The sequence below is a fragment of the Gossypium hirsutum genome, chromosome D04, assembly GCF_007990345.1.
Source record: "Gossypium hirsutum isolate 1008001.06 chromosome D04, Gossypium_hirsutum_v2.1, whole genome shotgun sequence".
In the NCBI taxonomy this organism is placed as follows: Eukaryota; Viridiplantae; Streptophyta; class Magnoliopsida; order Malvales; family Malvaceae; genus Gossypium; species Gossypium hirsutum.
Window position 1 is genome coordinate 6,980,267 of NC_053440.1, and position 26,444 is coordinate 7,006,710.

The 26,444-nt window shown below is 33.0% G+C and overlaps 1 protein-coding gene across 1 annotated transcript; it reads left to right on the forward strand.

The window, feature by feature from the left end:
* The first annotated feature begins 2,070 nt into the window (after positions 1 to 2,070).
* Positions 2,071 to 9,478, forward strand: LOC107934345 (DNA (cytosine-5)-methyltransferase 1). The gene is made up of 12 exons (XM_016866755.2): positions 2,071 to 2,425; positions 3,576 to 5,058; positions 5,278 to 6,823; positions 6,936 to 7,100; positions 7,242 to 7,443; positions 7,547 to 7,658; positions 7,731 to 7,878; positions 7,967 to 8,164; positions 8,273 to 8,551; positions 8,640 to 8,801; positions 8,898 to 9,116; positions 9,232 to 9,478. Exons 1-12 carry the CDS (start codon positions 2,386 to 2,388, stop codon positions 9,361 to 9,363), a joined length of 4,686 nt encoding a protein of 1,561 aa, XP_016722244.1. The 5' UTR covers positions 2,071 to 2,385; the 3' UTR covers positions 9,364 to 9,478.
* Positions 9,479 to 26,444: the final 16,966 nt, after the last annotated feature.

Consider the following 26,444-nt stretch of genomic DNA (forward strand, 5'->3'; position numbering starts at 1 on the left):
AGAGGTCAATTCACCCCCTCTCGATGATTTTGAGTTGAATTATCGAGCTAATAATTTTGATTATTTTGCAATTTAGTCCTTTTTAGCATTAAATATCTAATTAGCCTAATTAACTTCAAATTATACGTTGTTGTAATATAGAAAGTAGTGAGTAGCTAGCTAGACTCCTTCATTGCATGCTTGTCGAGTAGGCACCATTAAATTACTGAATCATCTGGGTTCGACCCCTTTGAATACTCTGGTGTTCCATCGGACACTATAAATATTACAGCTGACCTTTAACACTTGCAGTAAAGTCGCAGTAGTTATATTTGTTGTAGTGTTGATTCTCAGCCCCGGTGCACGCATGTTGGAGCGTGTCTGAATGTTAAATTGTGGGTCAAGGATGCCTCACTTGTCAAATGTGCAAAAATGAGAATGTGGCTTCACTTGGTCTGCTATAGCCATTACCAATTCCAGACAGAGTTTGGGTTGTCATTAGTCTTGACTTCATTGAGGGCCTCATCACCTTAAAGGGAAAGATGTGGTTTTGGTAGTGGCAAATCACTTACAGACACTTCTTGGCCCTATCTCACTCGTTTATAGCCAAAACAATAGCACAATAATATTTGGCTCACGTGTATTAACTCCACAGTATGGCTGATACTATCATTTTATATAGAGATTGGATTTTTGTGAGTGTTTTTTGGCAAGAGCTCTTTAGGAGGGCAGGAACCAAACTCCTACTGTCCATAGCCTATCACCCTCAAAATGATGGCCAATTTAAAGTTTTAAACTACTGCATTGACGATTACCTCAGGTGTATAATAGGGGAGAGGCTTGTTGATTACCTTTGGCTAAATGGTGGTACAATTTGACATTCTATTCAGCCATTCAACTTACCTCCTATAAGGCCTTATATGGGTAGACACCATTACAACATTTGTCGTACCTTGCTGGGATTTCACCTGTGGCCAGTGTGGATTGAAGCTTGCAGGCTCAAGAAGCTACAAGGAAAATATTGCAATTTCATCTAAAACAAGCACAATCGAGGATGAAGCAGTTAGCTGACAGACACAGGATTGATAGATAATTCCAAATGGGAGAATTACTTTACTTGAAGTTGCAGCCATATAGGAAATAATAAATTAGCATGGCTCTTAACCATAAATTATCTTCCAAATATTTTAGCCCTTTTCCTATCATGGCCAAGGTTGGACAAGTGGCTTATAGGCTATAGTTACCTTCAGGATCACACATCCATTCTACATTACATGTTTCTCAGCTGAAGAAACATGTTGGAGCAGCACCAGTCTAAGCTTAATTGCCATTATTGGATGCACATGAGGCCTTGCTTAAGGAGCCAGTCAGAATTTGTGAGCACAAAAATGGTTAAGAAAAATTAATCAAGTGGTCATCGAGGTGCTTGTGGAATGGGCAGACACTTTCCCTTAAGATGCTACCTAAGAACCACTGCAACAGTTGTGTGTCACCTTTCCTCATTTTAATCATCGAGGACAAGGATCTGTTTTGGCAGGTAGTACTTGTTACGAGGTAAAACTTGAATTAGAAAAATAAAGATAGGTTAAGTAAAAAGGGTGTAAAACAAGGTGTTTTGTTTTAGTTAAACGGTGCAGATAATAATTTAATGAAAACGGTATGCATAAAGGGAAGACAACGGCCTGAGCTATTAATAGGCCAACTAACTTTTCAAACGGCTAATTACTTTTCTTTTAAGCATACCATTATCATTGAGCAGTTTCAGTATTTCTTCCTTCTCGATTTTCTTCTCTTCCTTTTTACTTATGAATTTTCTCTCTTGAATTTTCTAATTGCGTCATAAAAATATATAATTTTTTAAGTTAAACAATGAGGACTCAATACATTTGAAGTAAAGTTAGAGTTTAAGCCTTGTAAAAAATAAAATAATACTAAGAGAATTTATATTAGCTCGAATTTAAATTTTATTAAGAGCAAATGTAATTAAAGGGGCGAAAAATATCCAATCTCACTTATAAACGAAATAGCAACGGGTAGGGTATTTGACTTGGTCAATATGGTTGATGTGACTTTATACAATACAAGTGGACAGCATTGTCATAGTTTAGGGCGGAAAACGGGAAAGAACTTTCGATTTTTTTTGTGTGTGTTTTTGGCGTTTGGGGGAAAAAACTTGTAAAAAGGTTGAAAATGGTAGAAAATTTTCTTTTTTGGAGGAATGGCGCCAACATTTTTTTCCAAAACCAGTGTTCCCGCCTTTCTTTGCTTTTCCCCTTCATTTATTTATAATGTTCAGTGTTTCTTCCCTTTCTATTCATCTTCACTAAACACTGTTCTCACTGAACGAAGCCAAACATCAAAGAAACAGTGAGTTTAGAGCTAAGGTTTCCGTCTCTTCTCCAAGTCATGGGATCTGTCGCTCTTTTGGATTCTAATTCCCCTTCAGGTTTTCCTTTTTTTATTTTATTTTAATCTCTTAAACTGAATTATTGATTCCATATATTCATTCCCGATTGTTGATTTTTGATTTGCTGCTCACCGAAGAAAAGAAAAAAAAGGGGGGGGGGCTGGGCCCATGTCTATATTAATTTATATTTATCATTTTTTACGCATTTAATTTTATGTATAAGAGAGACGAAACTGTAGACTTACTGTTTAAGACAGGTCATCTAGTCTGAGCTAAGCCAATCAGGTGATGGCAGTTTGTTTTAATTACATGTTCAACAAAAATCCCTTTTTTGTTTTGGTTTTGTGATTTTCATTGCAATTATCGAAGGTTGCAGCTTGAATATGAAAATCCAAGTTTGGTTGTTATTTAGATGGGGTCTTTTGATTATTTTCTAGGATTTTCTTGTTTCTGCATGTTGATCCCTTGTGCTTTAACCTTCATGCACTTTGTTTTATTTTAATGGGGCTAGTCCCGTTTGAGTTTCTTCTGTGTCCTTTTTTTTCTGGTGGATTTGATCTTTGGGACCTGTTCTTTTTTTCTATAAAACCTTTGGTTTGATAAACTTGTTACATTAGATTTGCATTTGTATTTCCCTGTGAGTTTATGCTAAACATCTCTAGGTTCTACTTACATTTGGCTTTGCAAAATGTTTTAGCAAAACAAGATTGTGTGGTGTCTGTGTGTGGACTTGATCTTTGGGACCTGTTCTTTTTTTTTTCTATAAAACCTATGGTTTGATCAACTTGTTTGATTAGATTTGCATTTGTATTTCCCTGTGAGTTTGTGCTAAACATTTCAAGGTTCTGCTTACATTTGACTTATCAAAATGTTTTAGCAAAACAAGATTGCGTGTGTGCGTGAAGAATCTTGTTAATACATTTCTTTACAAAGTAAAAATTACCTAGTCTTATGCTTTACTGCAAGATCTTTTTTTTCTTTTCTTTTTTTTGCTTAGCCGTTTCAGTTATCTGTGTGATCGTGCTAGCATATTATTTTCTTATATTTTTGTTTATTTATTTTTCATCATGCAGTGATATAGAAGAGGCATGTTGTGTTTATGCTATACCATTTATTTATATTTTTGTTTCTGATGGTTTTTTAAAGTGCCTAAACTCAAGTTCACAAGATCTTTTTTTTTGGCATTTAGGAATGAAGAAGAATAAGAAAGGCAAGAATAAATCTGCTAAATCTTCCACCAAGAAAGAGATGGAAACTGATAAAAAAGTACAGAAGCGCAATAGTGCTCAGGAAAATGGGGAGCCAGTCCCTTCAAAAAGGCCAAAGAGAGCTGGTGCCTGCACTGATTTTAAGGAGAAAGCAGTTTGCATATCTGAAAAGGATTCAGTTGTTGAGACAAAGAAGGATATGGTAGTAGAAGATGAAATCCTAGCTGTAGCGCTGACTTGTGAAAAAGATGATGGTCGGCCTAATAGGAGGCTAACTGATTTTGTATTGCATAATTCAGAAGGTCTTCCACAACCCTTTGAGATGTTGGAAGTCATTGACATGTTCATAACTGGTTTGATATTGCCGCTTGAAGAAAATTCTGACAAGGAAAAAGTAAAGGAGAAGAGTGTTAGATGTGAAGGATTTGGACATGTTGAGTCTTGGGACATCTCTGGTTATGAAGATGGTTGTCCAGTGATATGGCTTTCAACTGATGTAGCTGATTACACCTGCTGTAAGCCAAGTGGCAGCTATAAAAAATATTATGAACATTTCTTTGAAAAAGCTCGAGCTTGTGTAGAGGTTTATAAAAAACTTTCAAAGCCTTCTGGTGGAAATCCTGACTTAAGTCTTGATGAATTGCTTGCTGGTGTTGTTCGGTCCATGAGTGGAAGCAAGAGCTTCTCTCGTGGGGCATCAATTCGGGATTTTGTTATTTCCCAGGGAGAATTTATTTATAATCAACTGATTGGTTTGGATGCAACTTCGAGGGTAAATGACCAGGTATTTGCTGGATTGCCTGTTCTTACTGCCCTCAAAGATGAGAGCAACATAGCACTGTTTTCTGGTGGTGCTCTGACTATTGGTAAAAAAGGAGAGGGGGAAAGTAAATTGGATGAGACATATTCATCTACTTTTACAGCTGAGGAAGATGAGGATGCAAAGTTGGCAAAACTGTTGCAAGAGGAAGAATACTGGAAATCTATGAAACAGAAGAGGAACCAAGGCTCAGCTTCTATGTCAAACAAATTCTATATCAAAATCAATGAAGATGAGATTGCAAATGATTATCCTCTTCCAGCATACTACAAGAATTCTAATGAAGAAACTGATGAACTTGTAGTTTTTGAAAGTGACTTTGATGTGTGTGATCCTGAGGAACTCCCTCGAAGCGTGCTCCACAACTGGTCATTTTACAATTCAGACTCAAGGCTGATTTCCTTGGAGCTGCTTCCTATGAAACCATGTGCTGACATTGATGTTACCATTTTTGGTTCTGGGGTTATGACTGCTGATGATGGAATCGGATTCTGTCTTGACAATGACCTTAGTCAGTCTACTTCAGGTTCTTCGAGTGTGCTGAATGCTGATGGAATTCCAATTTTTTTGAGTGCTATTAAGGAATGGATGATTGAATTTGGATCATCAATGATATTCATCTCAATCAGGACAGACATGGCCTGGTATTGTCTCATGTTTCTTGATTAGGATTCTGTTGCTATAATATTTTTGCTAACTCATGTTTGATCTACAATGCCTGCAGAAAAGTTTCTAAAAAGTAAAAAAAAAAAAACCATAGTTCTTTGCAATTATCTACTAATATGCAAAACAACCAGATTTTCATATTCATTAAATAATTAGTTTTAACTGTGACAAGTTTTTATTTTCTCTCCATTTTTCAGGTATAGACTTGGCAAACCATCAAAGCAATATCTTCCATGGTATGAACCAGTACTCAAAACAGCAAGGGTTGCGATAAGCATTATTACATTGTTGAAGGAGCAAACACGAGTATCACGCCTCTCTTTCAATGATGTAATTAAGAGGGTGTCTGAGTTCAAGAAGGATAATCGTGCTTTTATATCTTCTGATCCAGCAGCTGTTGAGAGATATATTGTTGTGCATGGACAGATAATACTACAACTCTTTGCAGAGTTTCCTGATGAAAAGATTAAAAAGTGTGCATTTGTGGTTGGCCTTGCAAATAAAATGGAAGAGAGACACCATACAAAATGGTTAGTCAAGAAGAAGAAAGTTGTACACAAGAATGAACCAAATTTAAATCCTCGAGCAGCAATGATGCCTATAGCTTCTATAAGAAAGGCTATGCAGGCGACCACAACAAGGCTAATCAATAGGATTTGGGGGGAATACTATTCAAACTACTCTCCAGAAGATTCAAAGGAGGAAACTAATTGTGAGGTGAAAGATGAAGATGAAAATGAGGAACAAGAAGAAAATGAAGATGATGATGGTGATGCTAATGCTAATGCTGAAGCTGAAGCTGATGCTAATGCTAATGCTGAAGATAAACCGATTCCAATGGAGACTCAGAAGTCTCCTTCAGTATCAAAGCAACCTAGACAGTGTTCTACTGAGGAAGTAAGCTGGGATGGAGAGCCTGTAAGCAAAACAAGCTCTGATAAGCCTCTTTATAAACGAGCCATTGTACATGGAGAAGTAGTTGTGGTCGGAAGTGCTGTTTCTGTTGAAGTTGATTTGTATGAACTTCCTGCAATCTATTTTGTGGAGTACATGTTTGAAACTTCAAAGGGGAGAAAAATGTTTCATGGACGAATGATGCAGAGAGGATCTGAAACTGTACTTGGCAATGCAGCTAATGAGAGAGAGGTGTTCCTAACAAATAACTGTGGAGATTTTGAATTGGAGGATGTGAAACAGACTGTGGTGGTAGATATTCAATTAAGACCTTGGGGATATCAGCATAGGAAAGATAATGCCAACATGGACAAACTTGATAGAGCAGAAGCAGAGGAGAGGAAGAGAAAAGGACTTCCAATGGAGTATTATTGTAAAAGCTTGTATTGGCCTGAGAGGGGTGCCTTCTATACGCTCCCCATTGATTCTTTGGGTTTGGGTTCTGGTTGCTGCCATTCTTGCCAAGTTAAGGATGCTGGGAGGGCCAAAGAAGTGTTCAAAGTGAATTCATCAAATACAGGCTTTGTATACAAGGGAACTGAGTACTCTCTCCATGATTATGTCTATGTCAGTCCACATCAATTTACAGTAGAAAGGGCTGAGACTGAAAACTTTAAAGCTGGGAGGAATATAGGCTTGAAGCCTTATGTTGTGTGCCAAGTGCTAGAGATTATTGTCCCAAAGGGGCAGAAAAAAGTTTGTGAAGAGTCCACCCAAGTTAAAGTCAGGAGATTTTTCCGACCGGAGGACATTTCAGCTGAAAAGGCTTACAGTTCTGATATAAGAGAGGTAGGTGCTATCCTAAAATACAATGACAGTTATAAACTTCATATTGTCATAGTTTTAGTTACACTTTTCTATGGTAAATTTATATGTTTTTTTTATTTATTTAAATTTTCAGGTCTATTATAGTGAAGAAACAGACATTTTGTTTGTTGAGGCAATAGAAGGCAAATGTGAAGTCAGAAAGAAGAATGACCTTCCAGCATGCAATTCTGCAGTAATATTTCATCATGTCTTCTTTTGCGATCGCATATATGACCCTTCCAATGGATCTCTCAAGCAGGTGATTCCCTTTTGCTTCCTTTGCTGTAATGCTTGTTGGGAATGATACTTCCATAATCATTTTCATGGTAATTTTTGTTTGCATTTATAATTTGTACCTTTGGAGGATAACTAACTTCCCCCTTTTCTGGTTGGCAAACAGTTACCAGCTCAAGTAAAACTAAGGTACTCAACTGGAATTGTGGATAATGAAATTGCATACCAAAAGAAAAAGGGTAAGGGTAAACAGGAAGAAAGTGAATTAGAAGTTGAGAAACAGCAAGAAGCATATCAGGAGAACCGCTTGGCTACGTTAGACATATTTGCAGGTTGTGGAGGTCTGTCAGAGGGGTTGCACCAATCTGGTACTGTCTACCTTTCTGTCTATTTCATCAATTTTTATGTGCTTAGCCATATTTATTTCTTAGGCACTTTATGTCCAACCATCTTTTGTTATTACTGGTGTAGGTGTATCATTAACTAAATGGGCAATTGAATATGAAGAGCCTGCTGGAGATGCATTCAAACTCAATCATCCTGAGTCATTGGTCTTCATTAAAAACTGCAATGTCATTCTTAGGTCCGTATGACAAGTTTGCTCTCCTCTATTCCTCTTTAAATTGCTAATAACTAAAAGCAAGTTATAATACAGGGCTATTATGGAGAAGTGTGGGGATGTAGATGACTGCATCTCCACTTCTGAGGCAGCTGAATTTGCGGCATCACTTGATGAGAAAGAGATTAATGATTTGCCATTACCGGGGCAAGTAGATTTCATCAATGGAGGCCCTCCATGCCAGGTATTATAGATTATAGTTTTCCTTTGTTATCTAATCTCTGGAGTAATTAATAAATGATTCATTAAGACAAAGCTGTTTTACTTTGCAGGGTTTCTCTGGAATGAATAGATTTAACCATAGTACATGGAGTAAAGTACAATGTGAGATGATTTTAGCTTTCTTATCATTTGCTGATTACTTCCGGCCAAGGTATTTCCTCTTAGAGAATGTGAGGAACTTCGTGTCTTTCAATAAAGGACAGACGTTTAAGTTAACTCTGGCTTCACTTCTTGAAATGGGTTATCAGGTAGATATTCCTTTCACCTAACAGCAATTTCTGTAGTATACTTGTTATAAGAATACAAATATAAGTACATGTGTGGTTGTGTATGATATTCTGGTTTTGCCCGTTTAGGTGAGGTTTGGTATTTTGGAAGCTGGAGCCTATGGAGTTTCTCAGTCAAGAAAACGAGCATTCATATGGGCAGCCTCCCCTGAAGAGACTCTTCCTGAATGGCCAGAGCCAATGCATGTCTTTGCTGTTCCAGAGTTGAAAGTTACATTATCACATAATTTGCAGTATGCAGCTGTGAGGAGTACTGCAAGTGGAGCCCCTTTCCGTGCAATTACCGTGCGAGATACAATTGGTGATCTACCAGCTGTAGGAAATGGGGCCTCAAAGACAAATTTGGAGGTAACTATATTGAAATTATTTCCAAAATTGCTTCATTCTATAAAAGGTTGTAAGAGCATATTCAATTTACAATGTTTTGTTTCCACAGTATCAAAGTGAAGCCGTCTCATGGTTTCAGAAGAAAATTCGAGGAAACATGGCTGTCCTTACTGATCATATATCAAAGGAAATGAATGAGCTTAACCTGATTCGGTGTCAAAAGATTCCAAAGCGACCAGGTGCAGATTGGCATGATCTTCCAGACGAGAAGGTACATAATTGGCTTCTGTTCTTTGCATCTGTTTTTAAATCTGATCAGAATGAAATTGTTGAGCTGCTGGGTTGTTTGTTTCCTTAAAAATTGCAGGTTAAACTCTCTACTGGACAATTGGTAGATTTAATACCCTGGTGTCTGCCAAATACAGCCAAAAGGCACAATCAATGGAAAGGGCTATTTGGAAGGCTGGATTGGGAAGGGAACTTCCCAACTTCCATCACTGACCCTCAACCAATGGGCAAGGTTGGAATGTGCTTTCATCCAGAACAGGACAGGATTCTGACGGTTCGGGAATGTGCTCGGTCTCAAGTAAGTCGTTAAACTTACTGAACATTCATTGCTATTTGGTTTGTGAAAGCTTGGGTAGAATGAAGTAGAAAACATTGGTATAAGCTCAATGGATATTGTTTGTCTGCCAAAACAGGGTTTCCCAGACATCTACAAGTTTGCTGGTAACATTCAACACAAGCACCGGCAGATAGGAAATGCGGTTCCACCTCCATTGGCATTTGCATTGGGAAGGAAACTACAGGAAGCATTAGACAGTAAAAAGTGAATGTAATTTGAATTTTTAGTTGATGGGATTTTGTTAAAGACTCCTCCATTTTACCTTAGACAAAAGGCCCTTAATTCATTTATAAAAATTTGTTGTCTTGCTTTTTTTTTTAAAATATTTTTTTGCGCTGTCTCCCTTCCTATATATATATTGATTACAATTGATCAGTTCAATTGGAAATTGGTTGGTTCAGATCAATCTAATATAATTGCTTTTGATAGAAACTTTGAATTAGTAAAAATCTAGTTTCCATACTCGATGTATGGGTTAATTGTACATATAAACTTATATGTGTTAAATAATTTAATAATTTCTTGTAAATTTTATGAACAATTTGATAAGTATCTATATTTTATGTTAAAAGTAATTGGGTAAGGTTTTGTTTACAATTTTAAAAATATTAATAAACGCAAATTTGAACAAATACAAATCAAAATAATAAATTTGGCATATATTAAAAAAAAATTGAATAATGAGAATAGACCTAGGTATTTGAAGGTTTTATCACAATAATGAAATTCTTTCATTATTAATATATAAAGTAATTTGTAAAATGAAAACAATGAGTTTGTACCTAAATTAATATGTACATAATTTTTAAAGTAAAAAAAAAAGAAATAAAGTAATTTGTGAAGTAAAAACAATAATAAAATCAATATGTACTTAAACTAATAAAAAAAAATTCAATAACCACTGCATGAAAAAAAAATGACTACAAAGTATGTTAAATATAATTTGAATATAAAAAAAATTGAATATATATATATATATATCTAATTTGGTGATTATATTATCTTGTATGTTCAATCATGAATAATGATTGCAATAGAAATTTAAAATTAATATACACAGAAATTTTTTAAAATTAATAAGAATAGTCTTAGCATACAAAAATTTTCGACTATGATTGATAATTATAAGTTTAAAATATTAATTATGATTAATAAATTATTAATTACTTCATAACATTGTTTATTTTGAAAAGTATAAGAAGTTAGATTTTGAGAAATTTTAAATAATTTTTCTAAAAGTATTTTCAAATTTAATATATATAATATAACAATTTAAAGTTACAATTATGGGAAGCAATTTAATATGGTATATAGTTAAAATTTAGCCATTTGTTATCATAAACTGTCAACATGTGGCAGATTACCATATTTAATCTTAAATTATACCTTTCTAATTTAATTACCTAAAATAATATGAAGAGAATGATTCCCTTCCAATTTTACTCTACAATTTTTAATAGAAAACTTGAATAATAATGAAATTTACTAAATTTAACTAACTAAATTTAGGAAACAAATATTTGAAATAATATAATTATAATTCAGGTGATTTACATCATTACTACTCAAGAAATTAATTCCGAAAAAATTAATAGCATATAATGTGAATTATTGATATATATTAAAATATTAATAATAAAAAACACATTTTAATGGATAATTATCTAAGAATTTTCTGATATTTTTTTCCTAACAAATATTACTATTTAGCTTTTTGAATCCTAACAATTTTTTACTCACAAATTTTTTTATACAAACTCTAATAATTTTTTTTTCAAATTACTTTACAGATATTTCTTAAATATTAGTTCTAAATTTTAGGCACATATCTTTTTGATGTATATTTAGGTAGTGTTTGGAAAACCGCTTAATAATTGAATCTTGGTGTAATTGATTGTAATTACACCGAGTTGACATGTTTGGGTAACTATTGTAATTGGTGAGTTTTACTGAATTGGATATAATTAGAGTATTCTGATTACACTTTCTAATTCTTAGGGAAAAGTAAGGATAAGAGTAATTGCGCATGTAATCAAATTTAAATTTTAAAAAATATTTTCTATATAAGTTTAAGTTATAAATTTTTATATTGCAAGTGTGAAAACGTATAAGTGTTTGAGATGATTATAGCCAAAGATTTATTATATTATAAATCCTAAAAAAATATTATTTAAATCTTAATTATTTTTAAAAGTTATAGCCAAAAAATTTATTATAAAAAAATTACATGTTAGAGAAGTTTTATAATTTATTTAGTTATAAAAAAGTTATAATCAAGAAGTATAGATGTAACACCCCTAACCCATATCTATTGTCAGAATAGGGTTATAGAGCATTACCGGAGTTTACAAATTAATTTAAAGACATTTCATTTCATCAAGCATTCATATTTAAAACCAAACAAAATCAAAACATTAATGAAGTAACGTTGGCCAATTTAACTTATACATGCCATTCAATGCATTATTCCCCTAACATGTACAAACTTAACATTCAAGTTAGTTCAATAATTTCTATGTATCAATAATATATGTAGCAGGCCCAATTAGCCCATACAAAATAAAAAAACACTGCAGGCTCAATTACCCATTTACAAGCTTAGCCCAATAGTATTGACCCAAACCAAACGTAGCCCAAAAACAAAAAAACACAGAAACCCTAAAGAGCCTCCCTCTCCAGCCGCCGCAAGCTTCGGAGCCAGCCTCCTCCACGTGCGCCACTCCTCCATGAGCGCCATGCCTTGCGCTCCGCACCTGCACAACAAACAGAAACAAAACAGCAACAAAAAGGAAGATAATAGCAAGCAAAATAGAATTTATTTATATTATTTTCGGCTATAAAAGGCCAATATTTTCAGTATAAAAGGGGGGATTTTTCAGTGTAAAGGGGATCGAGAATAGAGAAAAAAAAAGCAGTGAAAAACTTATTTTTTAAAGGTGATTTCCTTTTCGTTATTGACAGTGTCTATCGTTTTATAGATGTTTTTCATTTTCTTTTACTTTTCATTTTGTTTCATTTAAAATAACAAAGAAAAAGAAAAAGAAAAAGAAAACTTACCTGAGTTGGGGTCGGAATCGGTGCCGGAATTCGGACCGACCGAATCGCTGGAGAGGCGGCGCGAGGATGCTAGGGTTCCAAACCCTAGCAGAGCAAAAAGAGTGGCAACAATTTTTTTTTTTACTATTTTTATGATGAAAATGGTTTTTTTTGAAATATTTTTCATTTAAATACTGATTTGAAAACGGCACCGTTTTGGGGGTGAAGGATCAGCGCGTTTTGTTAAATGGGGAATTTGCGCAATTGGCCCCTCCCTCTTGCAGCGTGTTTCAGTTAAATCCTGTTTTTCTTTCTTTTAAATTGGGTCGCAGATTTTAATTTTGCTACAATTTGATACTTCACTGCGTGGTGTTTTGGGAGGGAAGGAATAATCTCCTTTTTAGTCCCCCATTGTTGCTCGCGCTTTCGAATTGACCCTTTTTTTAATATTATTCTAAATTCGCCCTATTTTTTTCGTTTTTAATTTAATTCAACCCATTTTTTAGTTTTTATCACAATTACGCCATACTATTATTTTGTTTTATTTTATTTATTACTATAATATTGTATATTATTATTATGCCTACATACATGCGCATGCTCTCTGTATAATATATATGCATGTTTTAATATATTTTCTAAGCTTTCTACGCATATATTACATATATACATACTCTTTTTGTTTTTATTTTACTTTCCTTTTTTTTATACTTTATACTATATATACATATACGCTTTATAGCATGGGCACATTTTAAATATATTTATGCTCCCATTTTAAAAATCATTATAAATTTTTTTTATTATTTCACATATTCTATTATCTTTTGTATATTATACGTATATATTTTCAAGTTTCACCAATACACGTATGTTTTTTTATATTTCTGTAAATATATACATATGCATACTTTTATACTTTTATTTTATTTTTAATACATGTATTTCTATTTGTTTTTATTTGATGTATTTCATTCCTTCTTTTTGTTTGCAAATTTACTTGTATATTGTACTTGTATATATAATTGTAAAGATTTATTCATATATGTTTGAAATTAAAGTTGTGTTTCATATTATACATTAACTTTTAACATACCTTTCGGGAAATATATTTTGATTTTATCGAAGCATTAAAATCATCATATTTTTACAAATTTCCAAAATATTTGGCATTCATGATTCTCGGGAAAGGTTGTGTCCTAACTTACTGGATTGCGATTATTTTTCGATGAATTTAGAAAGCCAAGTATTTGTTTTGCAATAAATTCGCAAATTTTAAATAAAAGCTTATTCTCGGGAATTCAAAATGTTGGGTCCTAACTTACTGGTCATGACATTTTCTTCTCGAAATAAGAATTTTCAAAAGCAAAAGGCAATATTCGGGTATTTTGAAGATTTAAAAACATTGTGCCCTAACTCACTGGATGCGGTGTTTTATTTCTTTGAAATAAGAATGTCTTATCATTTTTCATGAAATAAAAAGTTTCCTTTTAAAATCTTTTCAAATTTTCGACACCAAGGCATTAAAAAAAATCAAATTGGTACCAATTTTGGGTGTTACGAGGGTGCTAATCCTTCCTCGTGCATAACTGACTCCCGAACCTGTTTTCTCAAATTTTGCAGACCAAAATTGTTTTTAAGGTGAGCCGATCACACCCCAATCAAGGATCGGTGGCAACTCCAATTTTTATTTTTAAAGTCGATAACCAAAATTTTTGTTTTCAAAAAACGGTTTCGACACTTTCTATTTTATTTTATTATTTTATTTATAATAAAAAGGGAAAGAAGGAGAAAGGATCTTACCTGGTGCCGTCGTGGTGTCACCTCTCCGTTGCAATCGGAGGCCGGGGTGCCGTCGGAGGCCAAGGGACGACCTAGTGGTGGCAGTGCAAAAAAAAAGGTTCAAAAACCCTAAAAAGTTCTTACAGAAAAAGAAAGAATTGGAAGCTTTCTTTTAGTTTTAATTTTGTTTCTTTTAAATTTTAAAAGCAAAGATGAAATGGTGCCGTTTGGGGAAAGGGGGGTCCGCGCGTCAAACCTTAAATGGTCTATTTACGCATTCGGTCCCCCTATTCTAGCAGTGCGCTTAAATTAAATTTCCGATTTCTTTTAAATTTTCCCGCATGTTTTATTTTTGTTCCATTTTGGCCCATCGTTGCGCAGCGTTTTGGGAAGACGGGAATAATTTCCATTTTGGTCCCCCACTATTATGCGCGCATTTAAGTTGGTCCTACCTTCCAATTTATTTCAAATCTGCCCCACTTTTTTGTCTTTAAGCTCAATTTAATCCATTTTTTAAGGAAAAACTATTATTTTATTTAATTATTTTTTCTTAAAAAAACATTATTATTATATTATGCATTATAGTTATCATTATATATTTTCTATACATTCACATTCACATATTTTACACATATGCATATTTAATATATATAATTTGAGTTTTTTTACATGCATACATATATTTCTCTCGCACATTTTTTTATATATAGTTTTTTTATTTTAACTTTCACATGCCTTATATTTTATACATACTTACCCAATTTTTATTATATATATATATACATAATTTTGTATTTTTATTTTGTTGATTTTCACATGTACATATTTTTATATTTTTATCCTATTTTCATAAATTTCGCATACATATATATACATGCATATTTTCTTAGGAATTATAATAGGTTTTTGTTTTGTTTTATATATTTCATTTATTTTTTTATTTTATATACGTATACTTATATATACCTATTTTAATATATGCTTATACACGTTTTCAAAATTTATTTATGTCTCATACTTATATTTTGAAAATACATATATACATATATTTTAAATTAAAGTATTTGTATCATATTGTACATTAACTTTTCAACATACCCTTTTGAAAATATATTTTGGTTTTAACCATATATCAAAATCATTGTCTCTTGATTCAAAGGTTTTTTTGAATAAAAGTAATATTCGAAGTTTGGGATTTTCAAGGAAAATTGAGCCCTAACGTATTGGGTTCTGATTTTTTTTGTTAATATTAAATAACCGAGGATATTCTTTATTCAAAATGCATGAGTATAAAAATCATTTTTGAGAACTTAACTTGCCGTGCCCTAACGTATTGGGTGTGGCATGTTACTTTCTCGAAATGAAGATTTTTGCATAAAATAAAAGTGATATTCAAAGTTCGGGGATTACGAGGAATTGCACCCTAACGTATTGGGACTCGATTTCTTTATATGACTTGAACAATTGATTATCCTTTTTCAAATTTCATCATTCGAGTTGATTTTAAAATCTTTTTAACCTTCGACACTAAGACATTAAATGATCAATTTGGTACCGATTTTGGGCGTTACGAGGGTGCTAACTCTTCCTCGTGCGTAACTGACTCCCGGACTCATTTTCTCAAAATTCGTAGACCAAAATAGGGTGAGCCGATCACACCTTAATAAAGGATCGGTGGCGACTCCAGTTTAATTTTTAAAGTCAACAACTAAATTTTGTTTTAAAAAAAAAACAGATTCGACAATATATATACCATGATTGATGAGCTCATCAATACCATGATTTCCATTTCCTTGTTATTTTTCCATCTTTATCCCGTTGAATTTCTCGAAATTTCAATGGATTTTCAGGGGTACACTTTAGTGTACAAATTCGGGTCCGTCAATTCATATTCATGTGCATACATTTCCATTTCAGAGAGCACACTCTCGCGAACCTTATCCTTACAACGGGATTACCAGTCCAGGCTAAATCCCCTATAATATAAACTCATAGAGTATTGTCGGGATTACCAGTCCAGGCTAAATCCCCTGCAATGACAATTACTCTAATGAGCTTGGATCTGAATTATCAGTCCAGGCTAAATTCAGACCATAATTCGGATTACCCGTCCGGCTAAATCCATTTTCCACATATTCTTCGGGAGGGCTATATCAGAATAGGATCACCCGTTCGGGCTAGATCCTTTTTACTGTCAATTCCTTTTCAGAGATGCATCGAATTTTCCTTCCATTCAACCGGGATTTCTTCCCCTTTTTATCAAATATATCAATGTTTCATCAATTTTCATACAATTAACATTCAAATCATATTCACATCAATAACAAACATTTCAAGCATTTAAGAATGTAATTCAAGTTACACGAACTTACCAGGCTAAATTGCAGAAATACCAAAATTCAGGGATATTTTGGTAATTTCTCATTTTCCTTGAGTTTCCACCCAATCTTGATCTAAATTAATATTTCATTCAATTTATTAATTTAAATAATAAAATAATTCATTTCATGTAATTTGGTCATTTTTGACATTTTTACAAAATTACCCTTAAAATTGTACTTTTATTCAATTTAGTCCCTGAACCTAAAACATGTAAATTAGCTATTTTAAAATAAACTCATATTAGCTGAATATTTACATATATTTTTCCTCCTCCTCCTCCTCCTCCACTCCATTCCACATCCTTGATATATACATAATACCACTATTTACTTGTTTACTCATAATAAGCTGTTCACTTGAGTCATAGTCACTAAATTAATTATATCTTAAGCTACAGAACTCTGAATTGAGATCCGTAAACTCCGAATTGAGATCCGAAAACTTTATATGAAACTAGACTCACATATCTTCTTACCATAAAATTTTCATAATTTTTGGTTTAGCCAATAAGTACATTTATTCTTTAAAGTTTCCCCTGTTTCACTGTTTGACAGTTCCGACCCCTCTTCACTAAAAATTAATTATATATTTGTAAAGAATTTGGATGATGTTCCCGTTTGTTTTTATTGAAAACATACTAATTTATGATTTTAAAAATATTAATTTAAGCCCCTAATCATTTTTATCCAATTTTTTATGATTTTCCAAAGTCAGAATAGGGGAACCCAAAATCATTCTAACCTTATCTCACAAAATTTATTATAACTCATGATTTATAATTCCATTGCTTACACCGTTTCTTCTATGAGAAACTAGACTCAATAGGCTTTAATTACATATTTTTTTCATCCTCTAATTCAATTTACACGATTTATGGTGATTTTTCAAAGTTAACCTACCGCTGCTGTCCAAAACTGTTTTAGTGCAAGATGTTGATAATCAAATTTATAACACCTCCTTTCCTTTCTCTACAATATTTTCTATCAATTCCTCTTGTTTCCCTTCACTAACATATCAAGAACATAGAACCTTATATAATAAAACTCTACATTAACATCAATTTCATACTTTTTCAATAATATCAAACTCAAAAATATATTGAAATCTTGATGTTCTTACCTTGCTCTATTGATTTCAATCTTTAACTTGATTTTCTCTCTTCTCCAGCCTCTATTTCTTGAATCTAACTTGATATTATAGCTCCCCATGGTCTTCTTATCAATTTTCTCTCTTGGTGGCTATGGAAATTTCTTTGATTTCTAAGTGAAAATGGTGAATTTTTAGTGAGAGGACCAAATTGTAAAGAAAAGAAAGTTTCTTTCTTTCTTTTCTCTTCATACGTTGGAATGCATGGGAGAAGATGATGATTCTTCATCTTTTCTTCCATATATATACTAAATAAAATAATAATAAAATGATAAAATGTCATTGAAAAATCAAATTAAAATATTAGTAAACTAATATTTATTTATTTATTTAATCTAAAATATCTCCAACATCATCATTATTTTCTAGATTTCTCTTTCTTCTAATTGACCATTTTTCCCTTTAGTTCTTTTAAAATTCCATCCTTGAGTCATCACTTAATTTGGTAAAATTATGATTTAATCCCTCACAATTCTTCATCTATTCAATTTGGTCCCAATTCATCCATTTTCATTAGTTTCTAGATTATTCCACCCTTAAAATATTTACAATATTGGTCCTTCAACTTTTTCATATTTACACTCTAACCCCTTAAATTTTGAGTATTTACTCTTGAGTAACAAAACTTTTCTCACTTTTGCAATTTAATTCTTTCTTTAATTAATATGTCATAATATACTTCCCAATGTTGTCATAACTCAAAATTCTCCTTTTTGTCATTTTATTTCCTTACTATATCAAAGATAATATCTTACTGTAAAAATTTTCGGGGTATTACAATTAGACATAACTCATTTATGTGCCTATGTTATTTATTTTAAAAATAATATACTTATTTGTAAAAACAGGGTTATAAATTTTTTTATCATAACTTAATTGTAAAAAAAAATAATTTTCTAAAGTTAAGACAACAAGTTATATTATTTATAAGAAGTGTTATGAAAGTGATTGACCACTTTATAGATTTTTTTATTATATAAAAGTTATATATTATAAATTGAGAATTACTTATATTAAGATGATTCTAAAAAGTTTAGTTTTTAGGCACTAATAAAATTAAGCCATGTCATCAATTTTAAAGAGATAAAAATATAAATATACACATCTATAGATAATCTCTTCCCTAACTCAATTTAACTTTAATTAAATTATTTAAAAGGTAAATAATATCACATAATACAACAATATTTTTCATGTCTTATTTTGTTTTAAGCTTAAATTAGTGAATAAAATGAAGACAATATCTTTTTTTTTTCACTATACGCAATTGTTTCGGCTTTTAAAATCTGCTACAAACTTTGTTGAAGTTTCATGAAGAAAAGGATATTAAGAAGTGAAAAACAAAAGTTGCACTTTTTTACAAAAAGTGATGGGTGCGACACCCTTCAACTACATAAGAGAACTGTTTAGGCTCTGAAAACAATTATAAAAACATTAACAACGAAAGTCATAAAAACATGAGTTCATTGATTTAATAGTATTTTGTGGATCAAAATTCCAAAACAATAAATATTATTCTCAAGAATTCAGAGAAACATGAGAGGGTTGCAAGAGGAAAGGAATCGTTTTTGCTATGAATTTAATTCCTAATTAAGTTTGACTATTTATTTTTAAAAAAATTTAATTAAAGTAAATTAAGTTAGTGAAGAGATTGTGTATGGATGTGTATATATTTATTGATTTTATTTTAATCTATTAGTAGTTGCTACTGTTGGTTTAGGTAGGATCATTGGAACCGAAACTCAAAGTTGATGTGAAGGTGAGTTTTAGGTGAGTCTTTATCCTGACTCATGTATAATAATTTACAATGGTTATTTGTATGTTGATGTCTTCTCAGATAACTGGTGAGGGTATGTGTGTGTGAAGTATCGTAAAGTTTCTGCATGTTTACAAATGAGGTATATAATGTGTTGCATTAATAAGATGATGTGTGGTATGTGTGCATGTGAGATTTGATATTGGAGAGTATGAGTTTGTTGGAAGTGTGAATGAAATCTAGTTAAGTGTGTTCTGTGTTAAATGAGTAATGCATCTGTATGTGTTGCCTCCAGTAGAGTAGGTACATTGCTCGGATTGGCAGATCACATAACAAAATGTATAAGACCATGTAGTAGAGACATATGGAATTTTATGACAATGAGGATGTTCATGGTGTAGCCTCCGGTGGTTGTAAGCTGGATTGGCAGATCACGACATGAAGAAATGTGTAAGACCATGTGGGTGAGGCCCATGGCATTAACTGAGATAAGGTCCGCTAGACAATAAATTGGCAAGTTCTTTGAAAGGCCTTAGTGGCTAGTATTATGTGATGCCTTTGTGGCATATTTTGTGACGCCTAAGTGGCTAGTAATTGATAACCGCCATCGTGGTGAGGTCTGGATATTCATTTAAAGTAGTTTTGAAGGAGTTTGTTTTACGGTGTTCTGTTCTATGAGTTCGTTACAGTATCCATCAAAATATGGAATTTAGTGTACTCAAGATTAAGGGTGATGTGAGTGTCCGTCAAGTCTGAGCAAATCCACATTATGTATAGAAGTTAACTAAATTCTATGGTATTCGCGAAATCTGAATATTTACACGCTATAAATAAAGGTTATCTATATTCTACGTTGTCCGCCAAACTTGGACGTTGTATCGTCGTATGATTACGTGCATGTGTACACGGTTGTACAAGTCATAAGTACTACGTAAAAGAGTTATTATCTCCATAGGGACTGTGCGATAATTAGTTGCAAAGTTAATTTTCAATCAATTTGGTTAAACAAGATAAAAAAGATTAATTTTGAAGGAATTTTGCAATTTAAATTAAAGAATTAAATCAGTGTTCAAATACCTACAAAAAAAACAATATACATTGCAGAAATGATCACAACGGGAAATCAACACAAGGTATAAAATAACATAACATGAATAGACTAAATTACACTCTAACAAGGATTCATTATAAATCATAAAAAGAATATTATGAGAGATTCGTGGCAATATGAACATTCATTAAACTTATTTTAATTAAAACATAGGCTTCTCCTGAAGTCCTTATTATGTCCCTAAGTTAATTGGCATATCCCTATGTCAAAAAATTAACTCATAAATCACCTTCTCGGGCACTTACACAGTTTATGCATACAATAATTATCTTCCGAAATCGACATGATATGCACCATTTAGATTTTATGTCTATTAACTATTACCTCTTCCCAGATTAAATAGTTAATTCAATAACTTACAAATTTTGGCCATACATTCACAAGTGTAAACATGCTTTAAACGTAAATGAATGAAATAATCATTTGCACATAATATTCAAGAAACAAATATCTAATGAACTCAAATTAATATTCATATCTATTTTAAATAAACAAAATTAAGCCATGTCATATTAAATTGAAAATATAAAGATGAGACGCAATCTTGTCTTCTGACATAGAAAACAATAATTTAACAGAAAGAGAAGGATAAGAAAGAGTAGTCAAGGGGGCTATCCATGACCATTTCACAATGCGAAAAGTAAACAGCTGAGTGTAAGGGGCTATTTGCGGTTGCTCCTTGCGGCTTCCCATGGTGGCTTTCCTCATCATCTTTAGGTTAAAAATCACCTAAACACCTTCAAGTTGATCTCTTAGTGGCTTTCATTTCGGCAAAGTGATTGCCTTATTTTGTGGACTAAGTGTCTAGCAAGCCATGAGAAAGGCAGAAAACATTTAATAATGATGAGAGTGAATTTGTGTATCTCAAGATGTGTTGTTGCTGTTGTGTGCTTTTGATGGATGGATGGGTGCCCTATTTAAAACTGTCAAAACCATGCCAAAAATATAAAATTCAACTCCCTTAATCTCCCATGCTTGTGTTGTCCCTTCTATGGTGGAAGACTAAGTCTTCCTTGCTAAATTTAGCAAGGAAGGTTGCTTGAATCCTTCTCCTAGTGGTTGCAGGCCCTTGTGTCGAGGAAGAATAACCCTTCATTGTTATTTTTAGCAAGGAAGTTACCTTTGTTCTCTTTATGCATGGCTGATCACATGTGGTCAAGTGTGGTGGTCTTTGACTGCTATTTTTACCAGTAGTAGAATGGTTGAAGGCTTGATTAAAGAATATATTGTGTTGAATGTATTTTGTCTAATGTTGGTTAAGGATTGCTAATTTTAGCAGTGGATAATTGCCAACTTGTTTTCTTGGTAAAATGGGTAGGTAAGGAATAGTTTTGGGCATGTGGACATTCGATGTGAGGCACACGGCCGTGTCCCAGCCCGTATCCAAATTATGGTGGTTACTGACTTGGGTCACACGGCCAAGCCACACGCCCGTATGCTAGGCCGTGTGAGCATACTAACTTGCATAATTAAGGTGCAGGATTCACACGGCCAAGTCACAAGCCTGTGTGCTAGACCATGTGACAAACACAACTGAGACACACACCCGTGTCTCTGTCCGTGTAAAAATACATGAATATTCTATTTTGAAATTTTAAAGATACAGGGGACACACGGCTAAACCACACGTCCGTGCGCATGGCCGTGTGTCACACATGATTGAGACACACGCTCGTGTCTCCACTCGTGTGGATGAAATAAGGCCATTTCCAGGGCCACATGTCTCACCCAGCTTGGCATCAACCTAACTAACCAATTTTGCACCGTTACAAGTCACGATAAGACCTTCAATTCAAGCCAATTTTAAGCTTAACACATGTCATAACATCCCATATTTCCAAGTAATTAATCTTACTTAATTGGCCATATAAACATATAAGTATATTTTACCAATTCATACAATCCTTAACATATTTATGTAACTTCCATCATTCAACCATTTCAATTTACACATCAAGCATGATAAGGCCTTATATAATTACAACAAAATATGTCTAACATTAGCCATTCCAATGACTAGTTACAACCAAAAAATTATCATGCCAACATTGGCTAAATAACCTATACATGCCATTATAACTTAATTTAGTTTTCTAGTTGTACCAAAATGAGCCGATGGATAGTGTGATGATGCTCCGACCAGCTTCTAACCTTTACGAGCTTCCAAGTACTATAAAACAGAGGAAATAAAATAAAGCAAGCTTATAAAGCTTAGTAAGTTCGTATAACAAGAAATTAACTTACCATTCATTTTCATTAAATTAAATACATAATTGGCATCCAAGCAATTTGGCTAAAAGCCTAAAACACATAACTTCACTAATCATGTTAGTCAAGTAATTCACATAGATACCAAGAACATGAATGAGCTCATCATATAATATCTTTCATATACATATGCTTTCCATATTTTATTTCCATATAATATGTACATTTCCATGACAAATCATCTCAAGTTTAGTTTTGCCCATGTTAGAACATTACCCGTTAAATTTATTTGAAATATCGATGGATACACATGTAGTACACTCGAAGTGTACAAAACTGTAATCCGTCAATTTGTATTCGGGGGTACTCATTAGAGCACATAATCAGAAAACATTCTCTCGAGCCATATAACAGGAAGCTCATGTGAGCCATGTAATGATAAACTTATCCGAGCTATAACAAGAAGCTCATAAGAGCCATATTCAGGTAGCTCATGCCAGCCAATAACGAGTAGCTCTGAGGAGCCATTAATCAAGAAGTCCGGATAGCCATATACCGAGAAGTTCAAGCGAGCTATAACGGGTAGCTCACGAAGATCCATATACAGGGACGCTCTTAAAGAGTTGCGGTATATCCGCAATACATGCAGGATCACTACCGATCATTAACAGGACGTTCGCAAAGAGCTGCGGTATGTCCGCAACACATGAAGGATCAATACCGACTGGGATGGTCACAAGAACCATGTAACAGGAAGCTCGAGAAGGCTTATAACGGGACACTCGTAAGAGCTATGGTGTGTCTGCAACATATGCAAAATCACAACCAACCGGGAATCTTGTATCCATCAAATTCCATGTATTCAAACTGGACTTAACATTTACGGACATTGTCGAATATGTAATTAATTTCATTTACATAGTAATTATAAAATTTACATATACAACATTGAATTCAATCATATAAATGTACACAATTTAGTTACACAAACTTACCTCGACACTTGCTCGTATTAGAAAATCTACTAATCCGACACTTTTTCTTTTCCTCGATCTAACTCTTTATTTGATCTTTCCGGATCTATATAAATGAATTTAACATTAATTTAATACATTTCATATTCAATTCAATTCGATTCCCATCTTAGGAAAAAGTACCAATTTGCCCCTATACTTTTGATTAATTTCAATTTCGTCCCTAGGCTCGGAAAATGATATTCATGCAATTTAATCCTTATTCCAAGCCTAGCAAAATTTTTCATATAACATTTACGGTCCATGTATTTCTCAAAATTCAAAAATTTCCATGTATTTTTCATCTTTACAATTTAGTCCTAAAATCATAATTTCATCAAAATTAACTTTACAAAAGTTGTTTATCTATCAACAACCTTTCATTTTCTATCATAAATTTCATAATTCATGCATATTAATCCATGGCAAAACTTTAATACTTTAATAAATTTACAAATTAATCCCCAAAATAGCTAGACTAGGTTATTACGATATCGAAAATATAAAAATTTCTAAAAACGAGACAAGATTACTTACCCAATTAAACTTGCTTGAATTCTTTTCTCTTAGCTAGGGTTTCCATGTATTTTAATTTGGGGAAGATGATGAAATAAATTGATATTAGATTATTATCATATTTAATTATTTTAATTTCTAATTTAGTCATTTTTTATTTAATTTTCCATGGATGAATTATCATACTTATCTTCTAACTCCACTTAATGATCTATTTTCTATATAAGGACCTCAAGCTTTGAATTCCATAACTATTTGATCCTTTTAGCTACTAGAATTGAACTTTTACACTTTATGCAATTTAGTCATTTTTAACAATTAAACGTGAAACCGGTAAAATTTTCTTAACGAAATTTTCAGCCGCCATTCCTATCATAATGCAGACTATGTAATAATATTAAAATAATTTTTCTTTTTGACTCAGATTTGTGGTCCTGAAACTACTGTTCCGATTTCACTAAAAACAAGCTGTTACAACTCTCCTCCTGTTTCGATTTGTGGTCCTCGAAAATCTTACCTGTAAAGAGGTTCGGATATTGCTTTCTCATTATTTCTTCCAGTTTCCAAGTAGATTCTTCTATCCCGTATCGTTGCTAAAGAACTTTTACTAAAGCTACCTTTTGTCTCACGTGCCAAAATTTTGATCGGTTTCTCACTGTAAGTCATTTCAGGCTGAATCTCAACTTCTGTAGGAGAAATAACATGTGAAGGATCTGACCGATACTGTCGCAACATAGACATATGGAAAACATTATGAATTCTGTCAAGTTCTGGTGGTAATGCTAATCGGTACGCAGCAGGTCTGATTCTTTCAATGATCTCATATGGTTCGATGAACCATGGGCTCAATTTTCCTTTACAACCGAATCGAAGTATTTTCTTCCAAAGCGATACTTTCAAGAATACTTTGTCGCCAACTTGAAATTCTATCTTTTTTCGTTTAAGATCAGCATAAGATTTTTGACGATTAGAGGCTGCTTTCAAGCTATCTCGAATCACTTTCACCTTTTCTTCAGTTTCATGGATCAAATCAACTCTGTATATTTTTTTCTCAGTAAGTTCAGTCCAATACGACGAAGTTCTGCATTTACGACCATACAGAGCCTTATACGGTGCCATTTGAATCTTGGATTGATAACTATTATTTTATGCAAATTCAACTAGAGGCAGATACTTTTCCCAATTACCTTCAAATTCTAAAACACAACACCGAAGCATATCTTCTAAAATCTGTATTACACGTTCGGATTGTCCATCAGTCTGAGGATGGAATGCGGTACTGAAATGTAGTTGTGTACCCAAAGCTTCTTGTGACTTATTCCAGAATTGAGATATAAATCGAGGATCCTTGTCTGAAATAATGGTGACCGACACTCCATGTAGTCTGACAATCTCAGGAACATATAAATCTGCTAAGCTATCCAAGGAGAAATCTATACGTACCAGAATAAAATGTGCGGACTTCGTTAAACGGTCAACAATTACCCAAATGTCATCTTTCTTTTTTAGAAATAGGGTAATCCCGATACAAAGTCTATAGTAACTGTTTCCCATTTCTATTTCGATATCGTTACTGGCTATAATAATCCCGAAGGCACCTGATGTTTAGCTTTAACTTGCTGACATATCAAACATTTAGATACAAATTCAGAAATATGACGGTTCATTCCCGACCATCAGTACATCTTTTTCAAATCATTATACATTTTGTTACTTCCCGGATGAACAGACATAGTACAATCATGAGCTTCATTCAAAATCTTCTGTACAAGTTTTGAATTCTTTGGTACACATACTCTACCTCTGAATAGTAGACAATCATTGGAACTAATCTGAAATTCTGAATCAGAAACCGAACCACACTGCACCCGTTTAACTCATAATTCATCATCATTTTTCTGAACCATCATCTGATAATGACAATCGGGTATTCATTACTCGCAAGGCAAACAAAGATTTTCTACTTAAAGTATATGCAAGCACATTGGCTTTTCCCGGATGATAATCGATAACCAGATCATAATCTTTCAATAATTCAAGCCACCTACGTTGTCTCAAGTTCAATTATTTTTGTGACATTAGATATTGTAAACTCTTGTGATTAGTGAATATATTAAAATTTTCACCAAATAGATAGTGTCGTTAAATTTTCAGTGCAAAAAAAATGGCTGCCAATTCTAGATCATGTATCGGGTAATTCTTTTCATGTGGTTTTAGCTGTCTAGAAGCATAGACTATTACTTTACCTTCTTTCATCAAAACACAACCCAAACTATTCAATGACGCGTCGTTGTAAATTATAAATTCTTTACCCAATTTAGGCTGAACTAGCACTGGTG

Excerpts from the sequence above, each read along its gene's own strand:
- LOC107934345 (XM_016866755.2), top strand. The coding sequence starts at position 2,386 with ATGGGATCTGTCGCTCTTTTGGATTCTAATTCCCCTTCAG. Across the intron at positions 8,802-8,897 it reads ATGATCTTCCAGACGAGAAG|GTTAAACTCTCTACTGGACA; the intron begins GTACATAATTGG and ends TAAAAATTGCAG. Across the intron at positions 9,117-9,231 it reads GGGAATGTGCTCGGTCTCAA|GGTTTCCCAGACATCTACAA; the intron begins GTAAGTCGTTAA and ends CTGCCAAAACAG.